This window comes from Oryzias latipes, chromosome 6 (assembly GCF_002234675.1).
Source record: "Oryzias latipes chromosome 6, ASM223467v1".
Classification (NCBI taxonomy): domain Eukaryota; kingdom Metazoa; phylum Chordata; class Actinopteri; order Beloniformes; family Adrianichthyidae; genus Oryzias; species Oryzias latipes.
Window position 1 is genome coordinate 2,583,930 of NC_019864.2, and position 26,143 is coordinate 2,610,072.

Consider the following 26,143-nt stretch of genomic DNA (forward strand, 5'->3'; position numbering starts at 1 on the left):
ACCCACTTTCTCCACTTTTCTCAGACAGACATGAACATTTTCACACTTTCCTCTCTTGTTTGAAATCTCAAAGTTTAAACCTTCATAGTAATTAAGCAGGAGTACAAAATGAAATTGAAAGATCTGATCGCCATCAAGAATCGCGTGGCCAGACTGAAAAAAAAAAAAAATTCATGCGGCTCTGATATTGTTTAGGGGGCCGGACCAAACATGGAGGTGGGCCGGATCTGGCCCACAGTCTGTATTTTGCCCACCTCTGAACTAAGATAACAGGAAATCAGTTTTTTTATGACACAAAAGGCTTGTGTCATAAAATCATATCAAGTGGAGCTCAGTGCTAGAATATTATTAATGATGGTTTTAAGCCTTAGCTGTAAATAGTGAAAATGTTTTTCATTAGGTGGTTACCAGTTTCATGAGAAAACAGGGATCTGAGTGTGCAGCAAGACTTGAAATGCAGGGATTGTCAAAGAAAATGGCACCAGGCTATAAAGGCTTATTGAGTTGAAGAAAAAAAAGGTTAAATTCAATTATGGAAGGCCATTGACAGAGACTAAACAAAGACAAATGGGTTTTTCTCATGAAGGAACCTGTAAGAATGCAGCTTTTAACTTTAATGGAAATTCAGGGCTCCATCATGGTTTAGTTAAGTATAGTCAAATATATTCCCTCCATTCTCCTTTCACAGGGAAAACAAACAATGTTGAAAGGAATTACCCACAAGAAATGAAAGAGAGTTTTCTAAAATATGTCTCCTGTAAATTTTGTGGCAGCTTGTTGACTTCTGCGACCCTTATTGAATTAAATAAATGACAGCTTTTGGGCGCCTGTACTCCATGGATTAGTACACTACTTCTACCTTAGAGTAAAGTTCCATAAAGTAGTTTAACCAAGAAGAAACAAACCTGCTCCATCTTTTGTGTTAATCCCTAATCTGTTGCTCTTGATTGATTACCTTTTGTTCCTGATGGTTAATATAAAGTCTTCAAGAAAGCACAAATCCTTTCTGTGCAAATGTTCTCAATATTTGTCCAGAAAAAGCCATATTCTTCTTTTTTAGTGGTAGAATAAAATGCATTGATTGACAAACATATTTGTCCCATTTCTACAATGAGTAGATTCTGATAGATCTTCTACCTTTGAAGTCTTTACATTACAAGTCAGTCAGAAATCACATTTTGTAAAGGATGATAAATCTTGCTTGGTTAATTCTCTAATGGACTTTATCTAATGCCTCACATTCTGAACATGGTGTCCTAAAGTGCATCTTTACTTGTCAAACTCTCAAGTCAGTTCAGCCCAATCAGCCCAATAATCTTCTTAGATTATTGTCAGAGAGTAGTTTGCTTGTCTTGACAAGAATTCAGAGTTTTTGCTTCTGTCAATGACCTGTTATTGTCACCAGGTGATAGTGGACTTCTCAGACTTGGCCCCAACCCTGACCTCATGGCTTTGCAAGTGCTGCTGCTGCTGCGTGTGTGGTCTAGTTTTCCTCGCTGTGTCACTCAGGACATTGGTAAAACCTGCTACCCTAATTGCAACAGATAGTACAGCTAAGAGTTCAAACTTGTTCTTCAAAATCCTTTTAAGGAAAAAAACAAAACAGAAATATTAAACTTTCACCAATTTGATAATCTTTTGAAATGAGTTAGTTAACAAATGTATCCAAACAGGACATCTAACATTTACTGTTTTGTGTTTTTTGTGCAGATAATGTAGTGTCTGACTAAGCTGACTGTCTTTGACAATTTAAAGCTTGAAAATTGTATCTGTGTGTCTGCTGCAGTGACATCTCCACATATAACTGCAGCAGTAGAAAGTGGTGGAGGATAATTATATACACTCGTTTTAAAAACCACAACAAACATGATCCCTTTGACATTTTGAAAAAACAAACATTTGTTAATTACCACGATAATGTTCTAACATTAAGCTGGCATACAACTCTCTATTTTAGAAAAATACTTTAAACAAAGAGGGACACTGACCATATTAATTTTATTTTTGATTTGAATAAAACGCCTCTTTAATGCATAAAATCATCACGTTATTCAAAAGGAAACGAAAAGAGGACACATGTCTAACAGTGTTTATTGCATCACCAGGTCGTGTTAGACAGATTTTTTTCCTATTTAATTTTTTCTTAATTTATGTTGTCAAATGCTGCTCTTTAAGGACATTTTGTGAATTGGATTAGCTGCTAAGTTGCATCCGCTTGTCTCAAACAATGTTCAGCATTTTTATCTCATTTAAGCTTTTGTTAAACACAGACATGCTCAGACAGACAGAAGGCTCTTCATGAATACCACAGAGGATTTAACCTGGGAGTTTAGTGACATGCTGGATCCGGATGGGACAGATGTGGATCTTAACGCTTAGAGCATTCTGTAGTTTTTATTTAGGAGAGCAGCTCATCTTTGCTGTCTACTGATCCGAAGATCAGTATCTAAAAGGAGGAGTCAGAGGTTTGATTGTTTTTTTAATGCTTAATGGTGGAGGAAGACAAAACAGCATTTGGATGTTTACTCCGAGGTTTATTTAAAAAAAGACAGAACATTCCTAAGCATGTGGACGCACACACCTACAATGTAGAAGAAGTACTCTCCTTTTGTGAAGGTTCTTAGCTCAACAACATAAACCTAATCTTAACTACTACCACTAAAGACCTAATCTTAGCATTAGTGTTAACCCACTTAACCTTCTCCTCAGTCATTATCCTTACTATAAACTAGACAGCACAATATGTGGCACTCAATATCAGGTTTCGGTGGCCAAAATAAAAGTTCGATGGCATGAAAAGAGTTGTCTTTGTGAAAAAAAAAACAAAAAAACATTCTTTTTCATTTTAAACTCTTCTCAACTTGTTTTTTGGCATCTGTTTGAACTTTGTTTTACTGTCAGCGCATTTCCCCCTTCAACATAAGTCAAAAATGTCCTCGGTTGAGCTACTGTCAGGTGTTTGCACAGCATTTCCTTCCTTCCTCACCTTTCGTCTCACAAGCACAAATATTCGTGAGCATTCCAGTATTCCTGAAATAGTTTGTCTTTCACTTGGTTTCTACGGTGGCCCTGGAGTGCAAATTACATCAACAAAGCACTGGACACAAAAACATTTTAAAGATCACAATGACAGTTAAAAAAACAAATGACTATAAAAAAAAAAAAACACAAGTCCCAAAGTATGAAAGAAGCTAAAAATGAAAAGTTTTGGAAAACAAAAGTAACTTCCAATAATCAAAATGAAATGTTACAAAATGAAACTGTATAAGAAACGGTAATACAACACATCGCTGATTGGATAATGATGTTTTTCAAATGTGTCTTTAAAGCCTGCATCCTATTAAAAGTATTATTAAGGCATGGAGCATTTGCAGTATTGCTGCATGCCAAATAACCTTCGAATGTAACCCTTGTGCTATCCTAGGCACTTTAACATTGGGAGTTGGGTCATCTAGACCCACTAGACAGTGCTCTGAACCTTTTTTCTTCAATGATTTGTGATCTTCACTGGTGTCCATGGATTACATGAAATCTTTCCACCTTTATTCACCTTTGTCATTATTTTTATTGTTAAATAATTTTTACTTTTGATTTTGGACAATTTCTTTTGTTTTCCGAAATGTTCTTTTCTTTTTTATGGAAAGTGTAAAGAAAATTGTCGTTTTGATCTCTAATATGTTTTTGTGTTGAGCGATTTGTTGGTGGGATTTGTTCTTTAGTGCCACTGTAACCTTCCTGTTTTTAAAATAACTGATTCAAAGCATGTAGCTTGGAAAATGTTGATTTGATGGTAGAACTGAATCAAAGTAGGAGCGTGTTCACATGTCTCTGTCCACATGTGGCAGATGTCACATGTGGGACGAACGGACTGGTCATCTTTTCTGCGTACATCCTCAGATAAAACCACAATTAAAATAACACGTGAAATTCTGAAAAATTAGAAGTAGAAAACGTATGGAGGAATGTTTCTAAAGAGTTAAATCTGGTGCAAACCGTCCTTTGATCTACAGGTTCTTGGGACTTTCGGTGGAAGGATGGCTGTGGACTGTGGTTGCCCTAAAAACGTGACTCAGACGACTCAGTCAATCACTGTCCAGAGATTTGGCCTCATTTTGCGATAGCCGGATGTAAGGCATTTTCCATAGGTGACGTCCCACCCTCTCTGCCCAGTGATAATATTTTGTAGCGATGGTCACAGACATATTGGGCCTATGGTCAGATCTGGCAGAGCAAGGAATTGTGGGATCCCATTCACTTTGCTTGTCTGGGCAGATTGGGGTTTAAGCGTGGGTACTTGTCAATGTGTTTTGTTGTCTAGCTGTTTTGCCCTTTGTCAGCCTATCCTGTTAAGTTTATTTGTTTCTGCATCATGAGTGAGAGGGAGGGAGAGGATGAGGAGACCCTTGTGCTGAAACACGTGTTTCAAAAACAATGCCAGAGTACATTTGGACTGACTGCTATGTAATACATGCCTAAGATTGATGCCTGACACTGTCAGAGACGTGTGGCCCAAGTGCACAGTTTGAGCCAGTAGGTGTAGAATAATTCAAGGATTTACAATAAATATGTCTTTCTCATCTTAAAAATATAATAATCATAATTAAAGCTTTCAAGTTTTTGTGGTTACTTAAAGTGCTATTTTTAGAAGTGCCGGTACTCAGTACAGGTGTGTACCGACCCACTTAAAGCACTTCTTGTTCTTCAATGGAAAAATTATGTGTAGTTATGTGGATCAATTGTGATTTCACAGATATAACATTCTGATTCCCAACTTCCCCCTGATACACACACGTTTCATTTGCAGACATGGTCATGGCAGACATAAAGCTAAGAAACAAAAACAGGCAAGAAGCATGCTATTGACGAAAAAGTATTGGCCTTAACCGTTTATAAATAAAGCCTGGAGCATAGGTGAGAGATCACTGACTTTCAAACTCAGCCTTCCTAGAGTTTATTCTTATCTGAGACTTGCACTGTCACCACCTATGCTTATGTAAGAAATCCTTCTGCCGAAATAGATGGTATCAAAAGTTTGCTTTTATGTTCAGATTGTATTTCTTGGTGTTTATAAGGCCTGCATCTTTTCTTTTCTGCAACATGGTGATTTTAAATATTTTGGCTAGTTTCTTTTTTATCGCTCCATAGTGGCACATTGGTTTGCACGCTTGCCTCATTTTGATAAGGCCCTGGTTCAAATTCTAGCTTGGTCCTTTCGGTGTGGAGTTCACATGTCCTCCTTGTTCATGTGTGGGTTTTTTCTGGACACTCTGGGCTTTGTCCAACAGTCCAAAAACGTGCTTCAGAGGTTGATTGGTCACTCTAAATCAGTGTTTTTCAACCTTTTCTGAGCCACGGCACACTTTAACCTTAAAAAAAATCCCGCGGCACACCAGGATCCAAAAATAAAAAAAAAACAAAAAAAACGGAGAAACTCAGTCTGTATTGATCTACAGCCCCTCCACAATCTCACATGCATTTTTGAGATAATTGTGGCAGAAAAAGCTTGAAACTGCAGCTGTTTTTTTCTAAAAGATGCAATAAAAGTTAAGTTAGAAGATGTAAAAACAGTTTGATGTGTGTTCGTTGATTTCAAGACGTTTAACAACAGATCTCCTTGAGCGCTGTCACTCTCACAACCCAATGCATCATGGGAGATGTAGTGCATTAAACGGCCGGCGGAGATCGCGTCTCTGAGCTTCCTTGTTTTGTTCACTTGTTCCACGTCTGACATCGGATTCTGTGGAAAGCTGCACCGATAAAGACGAGCTTTAGCTGGTATTTATGTTAGAACTGAGCGACTTTACGAGCTAAATCGGGACAAGGAAGTGAAGACTTTAACCACTTCTGATTGGTCAGACTGATGACACGTGATTAACCCCCCCAAGAATGATTGGTGGAGACAGTTAAAAGGACGGGACTTTTCCAAAATACAGCCGGAGTTGCAGGTGAATCGCGGTACGTCATTCTTATCAAAATGTCTTTAATAAAATAAAATAAACGCAAAGAAAAAGTATTTTACGATCTTTTATATTCTTAACTCCTCAGTGTTTTATCAGGGCCTGTTTGGATGAACAGAGAGCTGAAATCCTGGAGATGGGAAATGTTTAATTTTTCAGTTAATGAGGGCAATTTCCCACGGCACACTTGACCATCTCCCACGGCACACTAGTGTGCCGCGGCACACTGGTTGAAAAACACTGCTCTAAATTACCCCTAGGTTTGATTGTGTGGCACAGCAACAGACTGGAGGCCTGTTCAGGGTTTACTCTACGTTTGTCCAACAGTAACTGGTTTGGCTTCTGAGACCCCAAAAAGGATATAGGGTTCTGGAGATGGATGAAATTCTATGAGGTCAAAAAACTACCTTCAGCAACACATCATGTAAACAATACTTAAGTTCACTCTCAATATCCACTGACGCCTTGTTACTTTCCAGGTCATGTTGCTAAAATGCTGAGCTCAAAAGGTTTTCAGTGGCTTCTGAAGATGAATATATGGATGACCCAAATATCTGCCAATTATCCTTTCAATCAAAACTTATCTGAAAACTGTTGGTACATTTTTTAAAGGCTATCATTCCAGCAAAACTAGTCTGGTAGATCTAATGTGATCGAAGGCTGACTTCTGGGACAATTATAAAAGTTCTGTGTTGAGAAACACACATGTACTCATTGAATAGAGACCACACAAAGGCATTTAATTCTCTGGTCATAGTTATATATATATATACACATATATTTAATGCAAATATTACATCCTAATAAAACAAGTGGGGTCTCAGGTAGTTACACTTTTGGACAGGGTATAAACAGTTTTTGTAAATAAGTTAACATGAAATGAATCATAATCTAATATATAATTCTTTAAATTACATTTCAGAGTTTTATTAGTAGAATGAATTTAAATAACAAAAGCCTCAAGTCCATAACTAGACTAAAAACAACATTTTACTATACTGCTATACAATTATCGTCAAACAAAAATGTATAATACCTAAAGCATGGTGAAAAAGGAATTTTTTTCATCTCTATTAAGAGATGACAGATCAAAAGAATGAGGCGTACAGCCTAAAGCAGGAGTGTTGAAAAAAGAATGTGCAAAGCATTTTTTTGAAGATGTTGCACCACTTCTTTGGTAAAACTGCCTGCCGATCCTGTTGGACCTCCTCTTAGTGAGGTAGGGTTGATCCTGTGTACATTTCATGCCTAACCCTCCAAACTCATGTGAAAAGGGCTTTTTAAGCTAAATTACAACTTAAAAATGAGTTAGTTTTGCTTCTCACAAATTTGGATCTAGCATTCATTTTTGTCATCAAAAATAGCACCCACCTTTCTACTGGATGTAAAGCGAAAACTAAAAACACTAAACGCTTTTTGCTGCAGCATTTTCCAAAGAAGGTGAAGCAGAAAGGCGATACTGTAATCTGATTCATCCACATTGCATTTTCTTTAACTATAACGATAAGATCAAAGCAGTACTGTAACATTATACACTGTCCTTGTTTGTGCCCAAAATACATAAAAGGAATGTTTTTTGAATGCAAGATGTTTCCACCATCATTTGGCCTTGTTGAAAAGCTGAAAACCTTCCTACTTGGATACTCTCTCCTTTGTGTTTTTGTAAGAAGGAAGGAAGGGCAGATACTGAAAACATTTCAACCGTTTGAAAACACTGTGGCAGAAAGGAATATCATAGCACGACAAGTCACATGAACTATTCATTTCCTCTTGAACCTTGTCTTGCCAGTTCTTGATCCCTCTTTCTTTATCAGTACCTGATAAAAAAAAACAAAAAACAAACAAAACAGAAGCATACGGTTAGCTGGTAAAAATGAGTGGGTTTGTTTGGCCCTAGAAGAAAGAAAAACCCTCTTACCAGGAATTGTATTGTCTAGGATGAAGCCAAAAAATCCCCCAATAAACATGTGTGTGGTAAAGAGCACCACAATCACTTGGTCCAGCTCCTTTAATCCTTGAAATGTAAAGCAGAATATATAATGTTAGTCTTTATTTTTCTGTATGTGTCTGTTCAGCTGGTCTTCTAGCTGACCATTTTTGGATAGATGACACATACTTAGTGACCTAAACACTAAAAGACACTTTAATACCCTCAATCTGTCCAACTAGAACTACTTACCCCAGCTGAGCAGCTACTTCCTCTTAAGTGCAATGTTCCACCTTTTAGTGTGATTGGTGCAGCTTGTTGAGGAGACAACCGTGTACTTCAGTACACTCTTTTTTTTTTGAGGCACCACCATTTACTGTTGTTTATTTCTGAGTGTGCAGGATGGGTGATTTTTTTAACAGCACAATGAGAAGTGCAGCCTTCGGCTCTTTTTGTGTCTTGGGTGTAGAGCCAGAACGTATCTGCCTTCTAAAGATGGGATAATTGTTGCTGAAAAATCTTACTGTTGTTGCCAAAGGCCAAAGCTGTTAAAAGACTTGGAATCTTTTCAAGACTTTTCAAAACTAAGACGAATCAGTAAATGATAACAGGTGCTGGGATACAACATCACTAGAGTGTAGTTGGAGTGAGCTGGGCTATAATTAGGCTTTGATTAACTTAACCCTTTAACATCGGAGCTGTTGCCGGCGACACCTGAATAACACACACTCTTCGAACTACTGTAACTCTTCAACCGTTAACGCAATCAATGTCAATAAGATGATTCTGATGCAAAGAAAATGGCTAACGGCTAGTGTTGCATGACAGTGCAAGGCCCTCAACACAAGGCTGCTTTTCTCCCCTTCAGAATCAGTTGTACTTACCTTAATTGTGTACATAGTTGAAGAGCTACGGTAGTTTAAAGAATGTTAACAATGAAGCTAAAGCTTCTATGTTAAAAAATTTAACTGGGTGGCTGTGTTGCAGGGCGGTGGGCCTCTCATTGAGGATCGCAAGTTTGGTTCTTCTCTTGCCCGTCCATGGGTCATAATGTGTTTGGGCAAGACACTGAACCTCACATTGCTCCTGGTGGTTACAGGTTGGCATCAGTGTTAGACAGCAGAGCCACCATCAGTGTGTGAATGTGTGTGTGGAAGGCTGAGTACTGAGTAAAACACTCTGGGCATTAAATGAAAATAGAATAGAAGTATATAAGTGAGGTGATAAGATGCATTTAAATGAATGTTTACAAAAGAGAACATTAAAATGACACTTGTGGTGACTGACATTGTCACCTTCACTGGTACACTACATACTGGATTTTCAGAATAAATAGCCTCTGTATGATATTTGTTTGCCGGTGTATAACAGATTTTTTAAAGATGAAAAATAAGAAACCCATACAAAAATATTGCTATTAAAAGTAATATTATTAATTACCATATTTTTTGAAGTATAAGTCGCAAACTATTGACTGTGTCGAACTCCCGGCCTTCAGAGCAAACCTCCCGCTGGTTGTCCAGAAATCCTGTCTTTTCTACTGATGATTACCTAGATCATGTGTCTTTAGCCAATAAGGAGCTTCAACAGCATATTGGTCGGAAAACATATTCAACACTGGCTTTTGTGGCCTAGATCCTGATACCGCTGGTATAAGAGAACTGGACTGAGCGAGTGTGACATCATATGTCTGGCTCCAGCAAAATGAAGCCCATTCACTTGACATTTTTCCGCAAAACTGACGCTGCCATTTAAAAAAGTCTTAAAAACCTTGAATGTAAAAATTTGAAAATAAGGCCTTAAAAAGCACAGTCTTAAATTGTGATATCTTGGTCGAAAAATAGTGCTGTTAAAAAAAATGTTCTGGTCTAAAATTTAATCTTTCAACCATGACTATGCAAGTAAAGCATGTTATGCACCATCAAGCTGGATGCCAACCACTGACAAAAAAAAGAAAAAAAAGAATACAAAGAAGAAGAAGGTAAAACAGGTAGCACCTGTGTGACCAGGGCTGTAAGACGATACGATCCGGTACTGTTTGGTATTTCTGCTTTAACACTCATACAATAGGAGCTGCGGCTGTGAACTAGGCAGCACTTTATCTTATAATTTTAGCGTCTCAGTGTCCTAACATCGCTACAAAATTTGATCTTACTTTATCTGCAAATTCCGTTGCTTCCCTAAACAAACACGCTCTTACAGCCAGTTTACGTTTGAGTTGTTGTGCGGGGACACTCAATTCATTCACAATCAGGTAGGCATATTTCTATGCAAGCTGGAGGTTGGTTGGTTTGCAATGGGACTAAAAAACACTAAATGATTCTACCACAGTTTTCTGAACACTATTGTAATTAATAGTTCCAGATAAAACCTAATGCAATGGTAGAAAGGAAACATGCAGCAAAGAAAATAGTTTATGTTTGAAAAGGTCATTGAAAAAAGAACAATGCAAGGGGAATATTGTTCAGAAGGAAGATTGTTAGTGAGGATGAAGATGTACAAGCTGAAATTAGTTGAGGAGAGGAAAATGAAAAATGAGGGATATATGTGAATTCTTAAGTAAAATAATGAATTCAAATATTAGATCCATCCATCTTCTTCCACTCATCCGGGACCGGGTCCCGGGGGCAGCACTCTAAGCAGAGATGTCCAGGCTTCCCTCGTTCCGGCCACTTCCTCCAGCTCCTCTGGGGATCCCGAGGCGTTCCCAGGCCAGCCGACAGACATGGTCTCTCCAGCGTGTCCTGAGTCCTCCCTAGGGCCTCCTCCCAGTGGGACGGGCCCGGAGCACTTCCACACTTCCCAAGTCTACCCTCCCCCCCACTCTGGACCTCTACCAGTTTGCATATCGGTCAAACCGTTCGACCGATGATGCCATCTCAACAGCCCTCCACTCACCCCTCACTCACCTGGAAACAAAAGACTCTCATGTCAGAATGCTATTCATTGACTTCAGCTCTGCCTTCAATACAGTCATCCCCCAGCAGCTCATCCACAAGCTAGACCAGCTAGGACTCAACACCTCCCTGTGTAGCTGGCTTCTGGACTTTCTGACAGGGAGACCACAGGCAGTTCGTGTCGGCAACAACACCTCCAGCACCATTACAATTAACACAGGGGTCCCCCAAGGATGTGTGCTGAGCCCCCTTCTCTTCACTCTGCTGACCCACGACTGCACCCCAACATCAAGCTCCAACCTCTTTATCAAGTTTGCGGATGACACCACAGTGGTGGGTCTCATCAACAACAACGATGAGACCCCCTACAGGAGGGAGGTGAACAGGCTGGCTCTGTGGTGCAAAGACAATAATCTCCACCTGAATGTGGAGAAGACAAAGGAGATGGTTGTGGACTTCCGGAGAACTCCCACCCAGCACGCTCCACTCATCATCAATGGTGCTGCTGTGGAAAGGGTGAGCTGCACCAAGTTCCTGGGGGTGCACATCTCCGACGATCTGTCTTGGAACCAAAACACTGCATCACTCGCCAAGAAAGCCCAACAACGCCTGTACTTCCTCCGCAAACTGAAGAGGGCCAGAGCTCCTCCCCCCATCATGCAGACCTTCTACAGGGGGGCCATCGAGAGCATCCTGACCAGCTGCATCACCGTGTGGTACGGAGCCTGCAACGCGTCCTGCCAGAAGACTCTGCAGCACATTGTGAGAACAGCTGAGAAGATCGTTGGTGTCCCTCTTACTGGCCTCTCGGACATTTACCGCTCCCGCCTCACCCGCAAAGCCATCAGGATTGCAGGGGACCCCTCACACCCATCCCAGAGACACTTCAACCTGCTGCCATCAGGGAGGAGGCTGCAAAGTCTGCAGGCCAGAACCAGCAGACTAAAAGACAGTTTCCTCCATCAGGCGATAAGGACACTCAACTCCCTCCCTGCCCTCCCCCCTCTGGCCCCTCCACTCCGTCCTACAAGCCCGCACTGAAAACTTTCACAACAGTTCAGATCGCCACTTTCACCAAAGACTGCCATCACTAACCCATCCACTTACTGTTCTCAGCACTGTTGTCACTTTAAACTGCCACTTTAACCATCTCATTGCTCCCTGCACTGTTTAGACTACTGTTATTCTTCTTATTATTGCTGTCTTTTTATCTATTTTTTAAGTCGTTTATTTATTTATTATTTTATATGCTGCTTGCACTGTGGGGTGAGAGGAAAGCAATTTCATCTGTGCTGTATGTCTTTATGGATGCAGTACATTTGACAATAAAGCCGACTTTGACTTTGACTTTGACATGGAGGCGTCCGGGATGTCTTCGAACTAGATACCGCCTCAACTGTCTCCTATTAACGTGGAGGAGCAGCGGCTCTACTCCGAGTTCTCTGCGGGTGACCGAACTTCTCATCCTATCTCTAAGGGAGCGCCCTGCCACCCTACAGAGGAAGCTCATTTCAATGGCTTGTATTCAGGACCACATATCATCGGTCCTGACCCGGAGCTCATGAGACCATAGGTGAGTAGTGGAACGTAGATCAACCGGTAAATTGAGAGCTTTGCTTTCTGGCTCAACTCTTCACCACAACGGACCTAGATTTTTAATCTCCTCCACCAGGGACAGGAACACGCCACCCACAGAGAGATGGCAAATTACATTTTTTCAGTCAAGTAACATGGTGTCGGATCCCTCTCCCATGGGCCCACCACCTGCAGGAGAGCTCGAAAGGGCCCGGTCCAATGTGGTTTTGGTGGCAGTCAAAGGCAGGTTCCTCGTCACCTAACTTGGATTTTGTTTTTGCTTTGTTACGTTCAAGATTTATGCAGCTGCATTTATCTGCATTAGGGGTGTAAACAAGGATTTATTTCCTAATTTGTGGTCACTGATCAAATTAATAGTCAATATTTGTTCATTTGGAATGGTTCAATTTGATCCGATTCACTGAACTAAAATGGATCCAGGACATCTTTAATAAAACTTCAACCAGTGTGACTTAGAGAGAAATACCTGGTGCTGAGCAGTCTAAGTGAAGTTTTCCAGATTCTTTGTATTTCTAAGATAATCAAGTATAAATTAAATATGTGTACAAACAAACTAGTGAACAAAAATTAATGTCGGGATAATTACTTTTATATAGAAATTGATTACTTGACTTTAATTACTGGATAAAATAGTAATTAAAATACTTATTCCCAAATTTAAAAAGTAATTCACCACTAATTACTTTTTTCCACTCACATACAAATTCTCAAGGGAATAAAGCTAACACAAACAAGATAACCTCATTAAGATCACCACATCACATGAAGATGAACAAAAACATAGCACAATGAATATAAATATAAAATAGTAGCCTACATGGTGTATAGACAGGTTGATCATTGACTCTAGCGCAGTGGAAAGCAGTTTATCTCCAGGACATAACATGCATCTAGCTGAAATTCCTTTCCATTGCTTTCAAAAAATTGGAAATAAGCAGAATATCTCCTGTTGTCGAATGACCCTACGTACTCGTCTACGTCCAAATTTATGCTCTCTTCATGTTACTTTGACCAATATCCAACTAGCGCACATGTGTTGTTAGCTGTTTTATTGTTTTTTTTTTTTCTTATTGGCATCCGTTTTGTTTCGAGAGAACGTCAGAGTTTACACACATTTTTTTAGTAGCCCCCCAGTTCCCTGCACCAAAACGTGATTGGTGAAATAATGAGGTTCGCCGAGTCTAGTAATTGTAATTTCTTACGTTACCCTGTAACTGACAAGTAATTGTTCTAAAGTTCAAGGATTTTGTTTTTTCTTCGTCCATGGGAATTTGGGGAATTTGTCTTAATTTTCTATATGTTGTTGTTACTCTTTCGGCTTTTCCCATCAGGGGTCGCCACAGCGAACGAGTCGCATGGTAAACTTGGCAATGTTTTACGCCGGATGCCTTTCCTGATGCAACCCTCTCAAAGCAACCGGGCTTGGGACCGGCACAGAAGTAGAGAAGGGAACAGGGAGCAGCCGGAGTCGAACCCAGGTTTCACGGACGGAAGGCGCCGCAAACCAGCACAAGCTAAACCGGCTCCCCTCTTAATTTTCTATATGCAAGATCTTAAAAAGTCTTTAATTATACTTTAAGAAATGTGTAGGAACCCTGTTTATAAATGTTTTACAATGACGTCTGGTTAAATGTCTTTATTACAGAATTTGTTATGTGTTTTTAGGTTAACAGTTGGATTGATTTGACTGCTTTTCTAAGCACAGGTCAAAGATGAGCAGCACAGCTTATCATGAGTTAAAATGCAGAAATCTGTTGTGGGAAATTAAGGACTGCACTTTCTGACATTATAGTGTGATATGAGTGTAACACACAGGCATTGTTTCAGTGGGTGGTAAAGTCATGAAAAAAAATAAACAAGTTGTCTCTTTTGAAAACTCTTTCAGTTACTTGACATTTTGCAGACCTAACTTGGCATTGTTTTCCATTGGAACCAAAATTTTACAAAGTAATTTTTCAATTGTGGAAGCAGCACAAACTAAATTCAATTAGCCTGCATAGCATTGTGCAGGCAGTCATTACAAGGACAGACGTCTCAGACTCTTCCAATAAATCCTAACTGTAGCCTCAGCCAAACTCATGAAAATGTAGGGATACAATAGTTTAAAAGTTGCATCACCGAATCTTAAACCTTAATTTATTTTCTTGTTGTAAGAGATTTGTTCTTGATTTTAAATAATACCACACAAGATGCATGACATTACTAGTTTTATTTGACTCCTTTTGAGGCCTTATTACAGGAAATTTTTTAACAGTCACAGCCAGTACCACAACAAGGCCTCATAATATAGTGGATTTACAGTGACTTCCAGATTATGCTTGTTAGGCAAGCAGAACTTTGTAATCACAATACCAGTACAATGCTAGTTCCCTGAGTCAGAAACAGCCCTTCATGTGACATGTGTACCACGATACTGATGAATACAGAGATACTTTGAGTTTGTGGATTCCTGCATGTCCAGTTGCTTGCTTTCATAATACCCTTCAGGCAGTAAAATGCCTAATGAAGGTGCATCAAATTGAATCAAGCACTCCACGCAGGGCTGACGTAGTTGGCCTCTGAACACACTCTTGTTCAAATGGCCCACCCCAGCATACACACACAGTTCCTGTCCAAAAAAGTAGCAGTCAAAAGTTCAAGGTATCCACTGAGTTGCCGGTAAGTCTCCCCGGCCTGTACATCAAAGAAATCTGGATGAGAGTAGTTTGTTTACAAGACGCACTGACTCTGGTGTGGAGATATCAGCTGAGTGTTGAGGCTGGGGAAAGACTCTGGGGAAAGAGTGCTTTATCTGATCCCGCCAGATTATGGCTACTGGCATGGGGGTTGGCCAAGAGGATTGGGAGGTAAGCAGCCTAGACCTGACAGAACCAGACAAGCCTCATGCCCAGTGGTGAACTCTGGATTAGCACTTTTCTGGGAGACACTCGCACCACATGATTCATAGGATCAAGGTCTTATGTCTGCAGAGAAGGGCTATTTTATCGGAAAGATTGCTCTTTTGACGGGGACTTGAAAGATCCCTCACCCCCTGCAGATCAATAATTCATCTAAAGGAGGATAGCAGCAGAGAGTTTGTGATTGATCAGTGATAGATTGCAAATGCTTTACTTTGTCAAGATAAATTATTTTGATTAGCTGACATTTCAGGATTGACTTAATGCTCTGCAGTTGGAAATGAAAAGCAGAGTTCTATGTGAGAATTAAGGAAACATATTAGACTAGAGTTTTTACTTCCACTGCTTCCAGACTAACCACAGGAGAGAATATTGGTATTCATATCAGTATTCATTCCTACTCCATAAACCGCCCCCCATAGGAGTCAGATTTTTTTTCTATGGTGCATTTGTCACTTTGGGTGTTACTCTTTACTTCTGCTGATGTTATACAATCACTACACTGAACTAATTCAGGACTCATGTAACCCATAACAATGTTGAGAAAGTATAATTGTGAGGAAAGGTAGCTTAGAACAACCAATCAGTAATGTATTGTCATGTACAAGAGTCTGAAAGCAACTTGTAAAACACCACTGATATGAGAAAAGACAATCAACCTGAACCCCAACAGTGCCCTCAAAAGGCTAAACATCTTCCTACACCCAGCTGAGTCTTGGAGGTCTAGCAGGACCAGCTGAGTTACAAATGCAATGATTTTCTCCTTATTTGACCCGGAGAAAAGGGGAGGAGGAAAAAAAACTATGCAGACACGATCAGCTAAGACAATTATAAAAGGTTGCCCATGCCCTTTTAAAATCTGGGCTAAAGATTAAAGGTGAAGCGTTTGCCATCTGGGACTGTGGGATTTGAAAACAACTTGGCTTTAGGAGCTTAGGCTGGCAATACCGCTGCCATCTTTTCAAGTGTAATCTGCAGGTAAAGGGACAGTGGGAAGATGGAGCTTCAAACTTGATGGCATGTAGGCCTACCTGAGACACACCTGAACGTTTTTAATGTTTTTTAGGATAAAAGAAATCAAACTCTAATTGACAAGAGGCAACAATTCCAGAAACGGAAATCCTTTTAGTGTCAGTGAGGCATCGCTGAAGTCTGCTAAATAATTTTGGCAAGATAATGAAGTTGAAAAAAAGCCTAGCACAAAAGGAAGTTGAGGCATGTTGGTTCTGATAAATTACTTAATACGAGAAAGACTATGTTTCAGTCTGCACTTAAAGTATTTAAAGCATTTAAATTAGGAATTTACAACTAAGATCTCCAGAAAAACAAATGACAAGAGTTCATTAACACCTTACCCTTTTAACCCTACATACCATTCCTATCATATTTGATACACACCTTTCTGAGACCTTCTATCTCATTAGAATGATCAGTAATGTCCTTAAAAACCCATTTTTTATAACTTGGTCCATGTTGCCTGCCCTGTAGTTCATAATCACCCCACTAGGGGCAGTATAAAGGCTTTTCTTGCTCATTTCAAAATGGCTGCTTCTTTAAAATCTCAGAAAGACTTTGGGCGGGAAGTATTTTTTGCATCTTAAACCAACATTTTTATGAACAAAACGTACCAAATCATCCAACATATCATAATTAACACTATCTATATCAAATAAAGATTGATATTGGAACATTTTTGTGGATATTATCATAGGGTTGAAGAAACCTCCTAGTTACAAAGACAATTTAATTTTCTTTCAATTCTTTGATGTCGTGGACTTTACAGGGTTAAATTAAATGTAATCGGCCAAAAAAACACAAAAGAGTCTGTGGAAAAAATAAGGCATAAATCAAAAAATCATATACAGCACGCCAAATAGTTTAGAGGAGTTTGCACATATATTTGGGTTGAGGTAGTCCTTGAATGATTCTGCTTAAACCAAAAAAGTTTTTTTAGAAGCTAGTAACCTGTGTCGATGATGCCAGGATTGGAGTGAAACCAGCTGGGTAGCACAAGACCGCTGAAAGTGGAGAAGCCCAGGATAAGGAGGTTGCGAGACGAGTTGAGGTCCACGTACTGAATAAAAAAAAATAAGGAAAGCAATTATGAGAGACAAACAGTTTTAGGAGGTTTAATCAATTCCAGATGCAAACCATTAATTTATTTTTGTGTCTAAACAAAATAAGGAATGCTATGTTGGTTTTGGAATGTATCTAAAATGTGATTAGAATTAATCTGGGAACAGAAATGACCTACATTCTTCTTTGGTGTGGGATTCACCTTTTATTTAATCATGAGTAAATGTCAGAGTGTGGTCAGCCCAGCCATGAATAGGTTTCACAATAGGTATGTGATTAGATTTTGTTTTTCCATACCACAGCCCAAAGAAGACACAGACACAGAAGCATGTCTAAACATGCCTTTCATAAATTTGTTTTGGTCAATAAAATAGTTTAAATGATAACAGAAAGAGCAAAGTGTTTCAACCTTTTACAAAGTCTGATGAGAGAGGCTCTTTAAATGGAAAAAAAAAACCTTGTTGGGTGGGCTGCAACACTAATGAGTAGGTGAACTGTTGAAAAAATGCGTAGAAATGATCTTGAGACTTTGAACATTAGTTTGCAGGCAAATTTCATTTGGTGTCTCTGCTTGTTTTTAGTGAAGGTTTAGAGAGCTACAGAAGTCCTTTGAAGATAGCTAAAAAGTTATTTTTCTACAACCTCAATAATAAACTGACATAAAGTCCAGCTCTAACTAATGCTTTTTTATCTTAGTACTAGCCGGTTTTCTTGACTGTTTAAGACTAAATATCAGAAGAGTGAAGACCTGCGAGGCTCTGGTGGGGGATGGGCTGGGAGGGGGGGGGGGGGGGGGGGGGGGGTCAGTCCTGTACTTGATGGGTTATTTTTGTGGGATGGGGAGGGTTTGGGGTGTTTGGCTGTTTGGAAGACCCACTAAAACCCTTGAGGGCTCCTCTTTCAGCGAGTGGCATGGGCTGGTTGGGCCTGGGGGGTCTTTACTTTTGCCGGGGAGACCTGAAGGCTTGGGGGGCTTGGGGGACGAGTCCTCCAAAAATATTGTGGGAGAATCTGGAAGCTGTCCTCTGACTGCCCTCCTTTCTCACATGACAATTCATTAGAATGTCTGTGGGAGGGTCAATTTGCAATGCTTCTTGGGGATTGGGCTACTTGTTGGTGATTCTTCCCCTCTTGGTTTTAATCGCACATTAGACATATATGGTCTTTCGGTGGGAGGCTGATTAAAAGTCACTGCTAACAAGCAGAAGGTGTTCTTACTGTGCTCTACCCACCAATTTAAAACTACACTCACTCCTTACTCCGACACATTATACACAATAGGGTTGTGCCGATGGACGATACCATCGTCCATCGTGATGGGTGACTGACATCCCGATGGAGAGACACCATCGTGATGCCACGCCCCCGGCACGCTGGGAGTCGACACCATAATCCGCGGTTACATGTGAAAAATATCTTGACCGGATCAATGGTCGGATTAGAATTCAACTGTGTACATGGTTCCAGAAAAATGTTTTCAGAATATAACAAACGTTCACATGGGTCACACTTTTGGTCGGAATAAATCATTCGCACATGCGCAGTAGGGTTTGAAAAACCGGAAGCGGATATCAGTTCCGCCGAGCGGCTATTTTTTTCTCAAACTTTATGAATGTAACAATTCAATACAAAACAATGTTGCCGAGCGCCTTTATACATTTATATATCAGCTCGGTAATATACAAGACGATCTTCTAAACGTGCTTTTAATAATGTTACGATTATTATGAAACGCCTGTTCGCTCATCATTTTATTTTTAATCCGTGTGGTCATTGCTTTTTCTGTTGAAAAACGGAGCCGGAAAGAAGCCAGAATTAGCAGTATGCTAACACGGGCTAACAACATTAACTTTGGGTGGTGCTGCAATCTGCATCTTGGCTGCATGTAAACATGTGGGATCAACATCAGCCTTTATTTAGTCGGGACACGACTCGACTTTCGGTTTCGATTGTTTGAACGATTTCTAAGGACTGAGCGGCCTTTCTGCTTTGAAGCTTACACCGCCCCAAAGCGCTGTGTGTGTGCTCACGATCTTCTGCTCAGACACACACTTTTAGACCCGGTTCTGAGTTCGGTAGCCCGTTCCCCTGGAGCTGCGGAACGGATCGCAGTTCTAAATCTCCCACATACCGCTCATGTAACAAAGCACCCCCCCCCCCCTTTCCACTCAAACACAAAGCTGTAAGTCCCCGCTCCGCCGGTCCACTTGACTAGTTTAGTGCGGGAGCAGACCATTTCTTTTCTAGTTTGTTAGTTGCTTTTTTGTTAAAGTCACTTCCCTCAGTTTATACTGGATAATCGCGGATGAGTCATTAGTTGGGAAATAAAATAAATAAAGTAAAATAACGAATAGCAATTATATAAGACCGAAATATTAAAAATACCCCCCCCCCCACGACGATATCAACGACACTGTCAACGGCCAATTTGAGTGACATCGCCCAACCCTAATACACAACATGTAAACATGACATTTGGAGGGTGGTACCCACAGATTCCCTGTCCCCTACCCAATCCCTTGTATGGGGGTCCAGCCATTCAGCAGTAGTGGCTATTTACTTTGGGTATTTGGCTTCCTGGGTCTGGGGATCCTGGCCCAGGACCAGGGGGATCTCTGAGATGTTTGGCTATACCATGAGTTGGAGATCCCTGTACATCATAGTTGGGGGTGTCCATTTCACAGTGGGGCTGGTTCTGGTCCTAAGCCTTCATAAGGGGACCTCCAACATTGCCCCATCACTTCTTGCTGGAGTCCTCTTATAGGGTGGAAGGATCTGTCCCTGCATATGTTCTCTGCTAGCCTCCAGTGTCTAGTAGTTTGCCTGGAATACTATGGGGGAAATTCTTGGATTGCCCTAGTTTACCTGAGGTTAGGGGTGGGGGATGGTATGGACTCCTGAGTGGTGGCAGGCCCCTCATCTGGGCTAGTGGGACTCTCGGGTAAGTAGGCAACTTGTACTTGGTCTCTAATTGCAGCAGAAGGACTGGCCTCTGGTTAAGCTGGGGTTCATGAGGGCCGCAGCTCTTTGATGCTAGGGCCTCCTCCTGCGGTCCCTCTGGCTCTGGACTGGGTGGCTGGGGTGTCTGGTTCCCTGGTGGGTGGATTTCCTTGCTCTTCTTCTCCATGCTGGTATATTGCGGGTCCTGGCTGCCACTGCAGCCTTATCTTCCGCCGAGAGCTTGTGTGGGCGATTGGGCGTTTGCATCATTTTTTTTTTTACTTTCTACATTACACCAAATCATCCATTAGTCTAGTAAACACATACTCACCTGAACACAGGTGTCTACTCATTCTTGCAAAAAACAAGATAATTGATTGGCAAATGCTTGACATGTATTTGCATGTGCATTGAGTTGATCCGTATATGTGTGTACATATGGGTCAGCATAGAGATCTATGTGAAGGTTTAACTTTTTGAAACGGCTCATGGTTGTAAAAGTACAGAAAAAAGCAGTACTGTTCAAGTGTTAGGATTAAGCCTTAGACACAAGCACCAGTATGGGGGGTGGAGTCGTTTAGGTGCTGCATGTTTTTGGGTTGAACATCCCCATGGAGGGTCGTAAAGCAGAGCGGCCAAATCTTAAGGGGAGCACAGGTGTACATTGCAGTTCCCTTGACACTTATGCGCAGTGGCGGTCCTAAAAAAAAAGCCTTGATCATTGATGTCGTTGTGGCAGGTAGCACTGGAAAATGTCCATCCGTAGTTATGAGGACAAACCCTTTTGTTATCTCGTTTCTCTTCTTATTCTTTTCTTTTTTATAAATGGGGCACCAGATGGCTATGACCTTTTTTTGTCCATCTCTCTGGCATTTTGGCATTTGACAATAAACTTCCTACCAAAGTCGTCAACTAAACCAATTTTACCCTTTGGTGACCTCATCGTTTTGTGTTTCCCCTTTTTATTTGACCATTTTACACAAAAATTAACAAAAAAGGCAGAATTTTCTTACCTGTATCTGTACCTGTAACTTCACTGAATGACTAATTTCTAACATATTTATGAAGTAGACACCCCCATACCTTCCTCCCCCATCCATCCACTTATTTTAGGAGAGACCAACAGTTGAACTGATTCCTTCCACCCCTCCCTTTTTTCTTTATACACTTTTCTGGTGTCTTCTCGGTCAAAAGGAACGTGTCGCAGAGCTTTGGCTGAGCGCGTGCAGATGAGCGTAGATATACCAGTTTCAGCCCGTTCCAAAAACCGTGATGTAAGAGATAATAGAAAACCATACCAAATATAAAAAATCTTATCTCTTTTAAAGACAAAATATTTTTTTTTATCTTCAAAGGGGTTGGCGCTTCCTTTGAATTGGTGCCCCGACAACCGCCTGTACTCCTTGTACCTAAAACCACTACTGCTTGTGCGGCTACCTTAAGGCAGTGTGTTTCAACCATCTTTCCTGTGGTTGGTCTGGAGATGGTCAGGAGTGCCGTGGGAAATTACCCTCATTAACTGATCTAAAAACGTTTTCCATCTCCAGGATATCCAGCTCTGTATTCATCCAAACAGGCCCTGATAAAACACTGAGTAGTTAGGAATATGAAAGATCATAAAATACTTTTTTGATTCTATTAAAGACACTTTGAGAAGAATGACGGTACCGCGATTTAGCCACAGCTACAGCTGTTTTCGGAAAAGTCCCGCCCCTTTAACTGTCTCCAATCATTCTTGGAGGCTTAATCATACGTCATCAGTCTGACCAATCTTCACTTCCTTGTTCAGATTTAGCTCCTAAAGTCTCTCAGTTCCAACAAAAATACCAGCTAAAGCTCGTCTTTAGCGGTGTAGCTTTCCACAGAATCCGGTGTCAGACCATGAAACAAGTGAACAAAACAATGAAGCTTAGAGAAGCGAGTCTGTCTGCCAACGGCTGCAGTTTTTGCACTACATCTCCCATGATGCACCAGGTTAAAGTGACACCGTTTCAGCGTAAAATGAATCTTCCCTGTTAAACGTCTTTAAACCACAATGAACACACATGAAACAGTTTTTCAATCTTCTTGATGAAATCAGAGGTCATCAGTTTAGTTCTCCTTCAAGGTTTGTGTTTATTAACAGCCAAACATCCCAGAGTTTGGTCCAAGTCATCTTTCTAACTGTTACCGCCCCGACAGGCAAACCTGTCCCAGTCTAGGGGAAATCAAAAAGGGGCCAAAACGATGGACACCAAAGTTTAGGAACACAGTTTATTAGATGGTAGAAATAACCTGTGTCCTGTAAAACAGAATTACTGTGCTGGTCCCAACAAAAGACAAAACAAAGGGATTGGAGCCTTGGCCAAAAATAAAATAATTTAGGGAGACAACTGACCCAGCCACGTTGACCGTCGGAGTCAGCAGCTCCCTGCTAAGGCTGCCTAACAAAATCTAACTATTGAAACAAAATAAACAAAACCCGCAAATAAGGACTACCAAGGTCCAACTCCAAAATAACATAACAAAACCCAGCAGTATAAGACTGCTGAGGACCAAGAGGGAATCAAAATGGAAACAAACCAACCAGCACAGCTCCAACACAAAAACAACTGCTCCTCAGCCTCCTGCTCTGCTCTCTCTGCATGCCTCTCCTGGTTGTGGCCTCCTCTGACTTAAATACCTGGCAGGTGCTGATCAAGATCATTGGCCACACCTGCCAGGTGAGCAGAATGACAGGTGATGCAGCAAAGCAGAAGCAGCAAGACATAACACTAACTGAAACACTTTTCTAATAAGGTCTGGATTATTTCATATGTTCAATTTAAGAAGAAGTAATAACAACATTTAAGAAACAGGATTAAGGTGAAATGGCCAACAGACACATTTAAACTAAATTGAAACAACTTAATTATCTAAAAAGCAATAAAACATTTTTGTTAAAGTTTTCAAAGAGATCTTTGATTAAGACAAAAGAAAAACTAATAAAACTTCAATGTGTTCACTTTTTGTGTAGCTACAGAAAACAGAAATATAATGTTAGTATTTTTGTTTAAAATTTATCAAACATTTTGTGATCATATAATTGTTCAAAGGTTACAGTTGCCTTTGCACTAACATTGAAAAACATATTTAAAAAATTAATCACTATTTAGAAAGAATATATATATTTTTTTGTGAGGTTACATAAAATTTCATGTTAATAAACTGAAGGGAAAAACAACTACCAGGGTAAAATGTCAAATAATTTAGTTGTAAATTATTACGGAAAACTAACTTAACATTTATTACATCTTTTAAAAAAAAAAACAGCTGCCACTTCCAGCTTTTTCTGCCACAATTATCACAAAAATGCACATGAGATTGTAGAGGTACATCAATAGAGACTATGAGTTCTTCCTTCTTTGATTTTTGGATGCTGGTGTGCCGCAGGAGTTTTGTCAAGGATAAAGTGTGCCTTGGCTCAAAAAAGGTTGAAAAACACTGCTTTAAGGGGCATTATGACAAAGGAATATACCATTGTTGTGTGTGTAATAAGTGTATTGTGAAGTACTCGTGAGCCTAATAAAGTTACATGCACTTATGACGTTTGCATGATGCTGTTGTATGGTGGCCTTATCCCACACTCTAGTCATTAGTAAGGTGTGAGATCTGCCTCCTTACTAACTGTGCATAAATGCTGTACCCATGGGGTGTGCAGGTGATATTCTAGTGCCTGTATAAAGCCTGTAGGATACCCAGACAATTCTCTAATTTGCTCATTTCTGCATGCACTGAGCCAACAAGGAGCTTATCACGTGAACAGCATTTACAGGCTGCCCATTCGGGCAGTCTAAAGGATTTGGGGGGGTGGGTTAAAAATGAAAAATCTGCACGACATCCCGTCATCTCAACTGCTTCACCCTTGCAGTACTTTACTAATGCTTATTATATGAGTGTTTGGCACTAGCCGCTGCTCACAGCATTTTTAGTCGACTTGCTCAACCTTACTATTTTGTGCGTTCATCTGCGTGCCTCAAACAGCAGTTGTGACTAAGGCTTTAATCATGTCTCAACTTCGGTAAACCATGTAAAAATGTGATAGATACCTGGAGGTTAGAAATCCCTACAGCTGCTATCATTCCAAACATAACCAGGAACATGCCTCCAATGACTGGGTCTGGGATGGTGATAAATACTGCTCCAAACTTCCCAAAGATCCCCAGAACAATCATGAGAATTCCAGTGGTCTGAAGAACAAGTCTGCTTCCAACCTAGAGGGCAGAAGCAGAGAAACATGTTGTTATTTTGAGTACAAGATGGTTAAGGCACAATTCCCAACAAGCTAAGGTATCAGAAAGAAACTCTACATAGAAGGTTAATATTTTGGGTTTAGAAAAAATATCAGCAATGTAAAGCAAAAAGAGTGAAAAGTTTCATTAAAAGACTACTTACTGTAAGTGAACTTTCTATGCAGAGAAAGAAGTTCTTCATGAAGACAAAATTTAGATCAAGGTGCTTAGCATTGTGGATTGCACTAGCCCCCCCCCCCCCCCCCCCCCCAACAATATTTGTACTCCAGTGCAAATGGAGAAAAGAAAAGAAGAAAACAAGTGTATCCTAGTTTTGGCAGTGCATTTTGTACAAATAAACAAATGTTATTGGCATAAATATTCTTCAAAAGTTTCTTTTTTAAAGTTTTGTTCCCAACCTCTGCAAAACAAAAGACATGGACAACACGTTTTAAAGTACGCTAAAGTACACTCTATTGCTCTGAATAAAAAAAAAAAACTTTATGTTGAGCAATACTCCAGTGCTCCTTAAAAAATGTTTTACAAAGGATTAGAAATGTTTCAGAAGGGTTTTTGATGACTAAGGATCGGTGACAGACATTCTCCCGCTGCGGGGGTGGTTCTCCGTATTCATGGCTTTTGAGTTTGAAGATGTTCTTCAGCACAATTTTGCATGCTTTTTTTCAAGACCTCTGTGTTCTGCCTCCTGATCGGCTGTTGACCATGTCAAGCAATCTCCCCTGTGCCGTGTCTCCTGTACAGAATTTGTTCGACTCATAAATCTCAGATCATGAGCAGATCTTTGTTTTCATTCTAACTGTGAGAGTTTAAAAAAGAGAGAAAAGTGCGAAAATGTTTGTCTGTCTGTTGTGTTTCTGTTGCGCATGCCTCCTCCAGGAACACTACACCTGTTGCTCATTCCCACAATCAGCACCTCCACACCTGCTGGCCATCAAGGACACTCTCTATTCCTCCAGGACCTTCAGCCAGTGCTAGATTATTGTCTACCTTGTGGTAACAGTCTTCGGCCTCTGACATTTATCTGCACCTAAGAACTACTGAAATCAAACTTTTGCATGATCCTTTTCAGAGATCCCATCCTATTAGCCCGTCTGTCTGCCTGCCAGTCCGCCTGCCTGTTTGACCACCTGCAAGTCTCTCTGCCAACCGTTTCTCATAAATAAACCAATTCACTTCCACCAGTTTATGTCCGCCCTTGAAATGAGTCATCCACCACCTTCTGCTATCTCTGTCTGAGAAAAGTGTATAAAGAGTAATGATGGGATTTACAGCCTGAAAATATCTGTAATTCTATTTCGCTGTTTATTTTTCGACCATAACCCCCACAATATACGAAGGAACACTTTACCTATTTAGCACTTTTTTTTACTTATTAGAAAGCCCAAAGTGTTTTACAGTGACAGTCCCATTGACTTATGCACACACACACATTCACACACTGATGGTGGCTTTGCTGCCTTACACTGGAACCCACCTGTAATTATCAGAAGTAATGTGAGGTTTAGTGTCTTGCCCAAGGACTCATGAGCAGGCAAGACAAGAACCCAACTTGCGATCATGCAATCAAAGGCTGACCACCCTA

At 40.4% G+C, this 26,143-nt stretch overlaps 1 protein-coding gene across 1 annotated transcript in view; it reads right to left on the minus strand.

Annotated features, from left to right (window-relative positions):
* Nucleotides 1–6,868: 6,868 nt before the first annotated feature.
* The window catches only part of LOC101175057 (solute carrier family 23 member 2-like), a 65,340-nt gene continuing 46,065 nt past the window's right edge, over nucleotides 6,869–26,143 (minus strand). Inside the window, exons 9-12 of the mRNA XM_004086272.4 lie at nucleotides 24,358–24,522; nucleotides 17,240–17,348; nucleotides 7,876–7,971; nucleotides 6,869–7,774 (exon numbers count right to left, since the gene is read on the minus strand). Coding sequence (XP_004086320.2) covers nucleotides 7,590–7,774; nucleotides 7,876–7,971; nucleotides 17,240–17,348; nucleotides 24,358–24,522 — 555 coding nt within the window. The 3' untranslated portion in view covers nucleotides 6,869–7,589. The remainder of the gene's footprint in view (nucleotides 7,775–7,875; nucleotides 7,972–17,239; nucleotides 17,349–24,357; nucleotides 24,523–26,143) is intronic.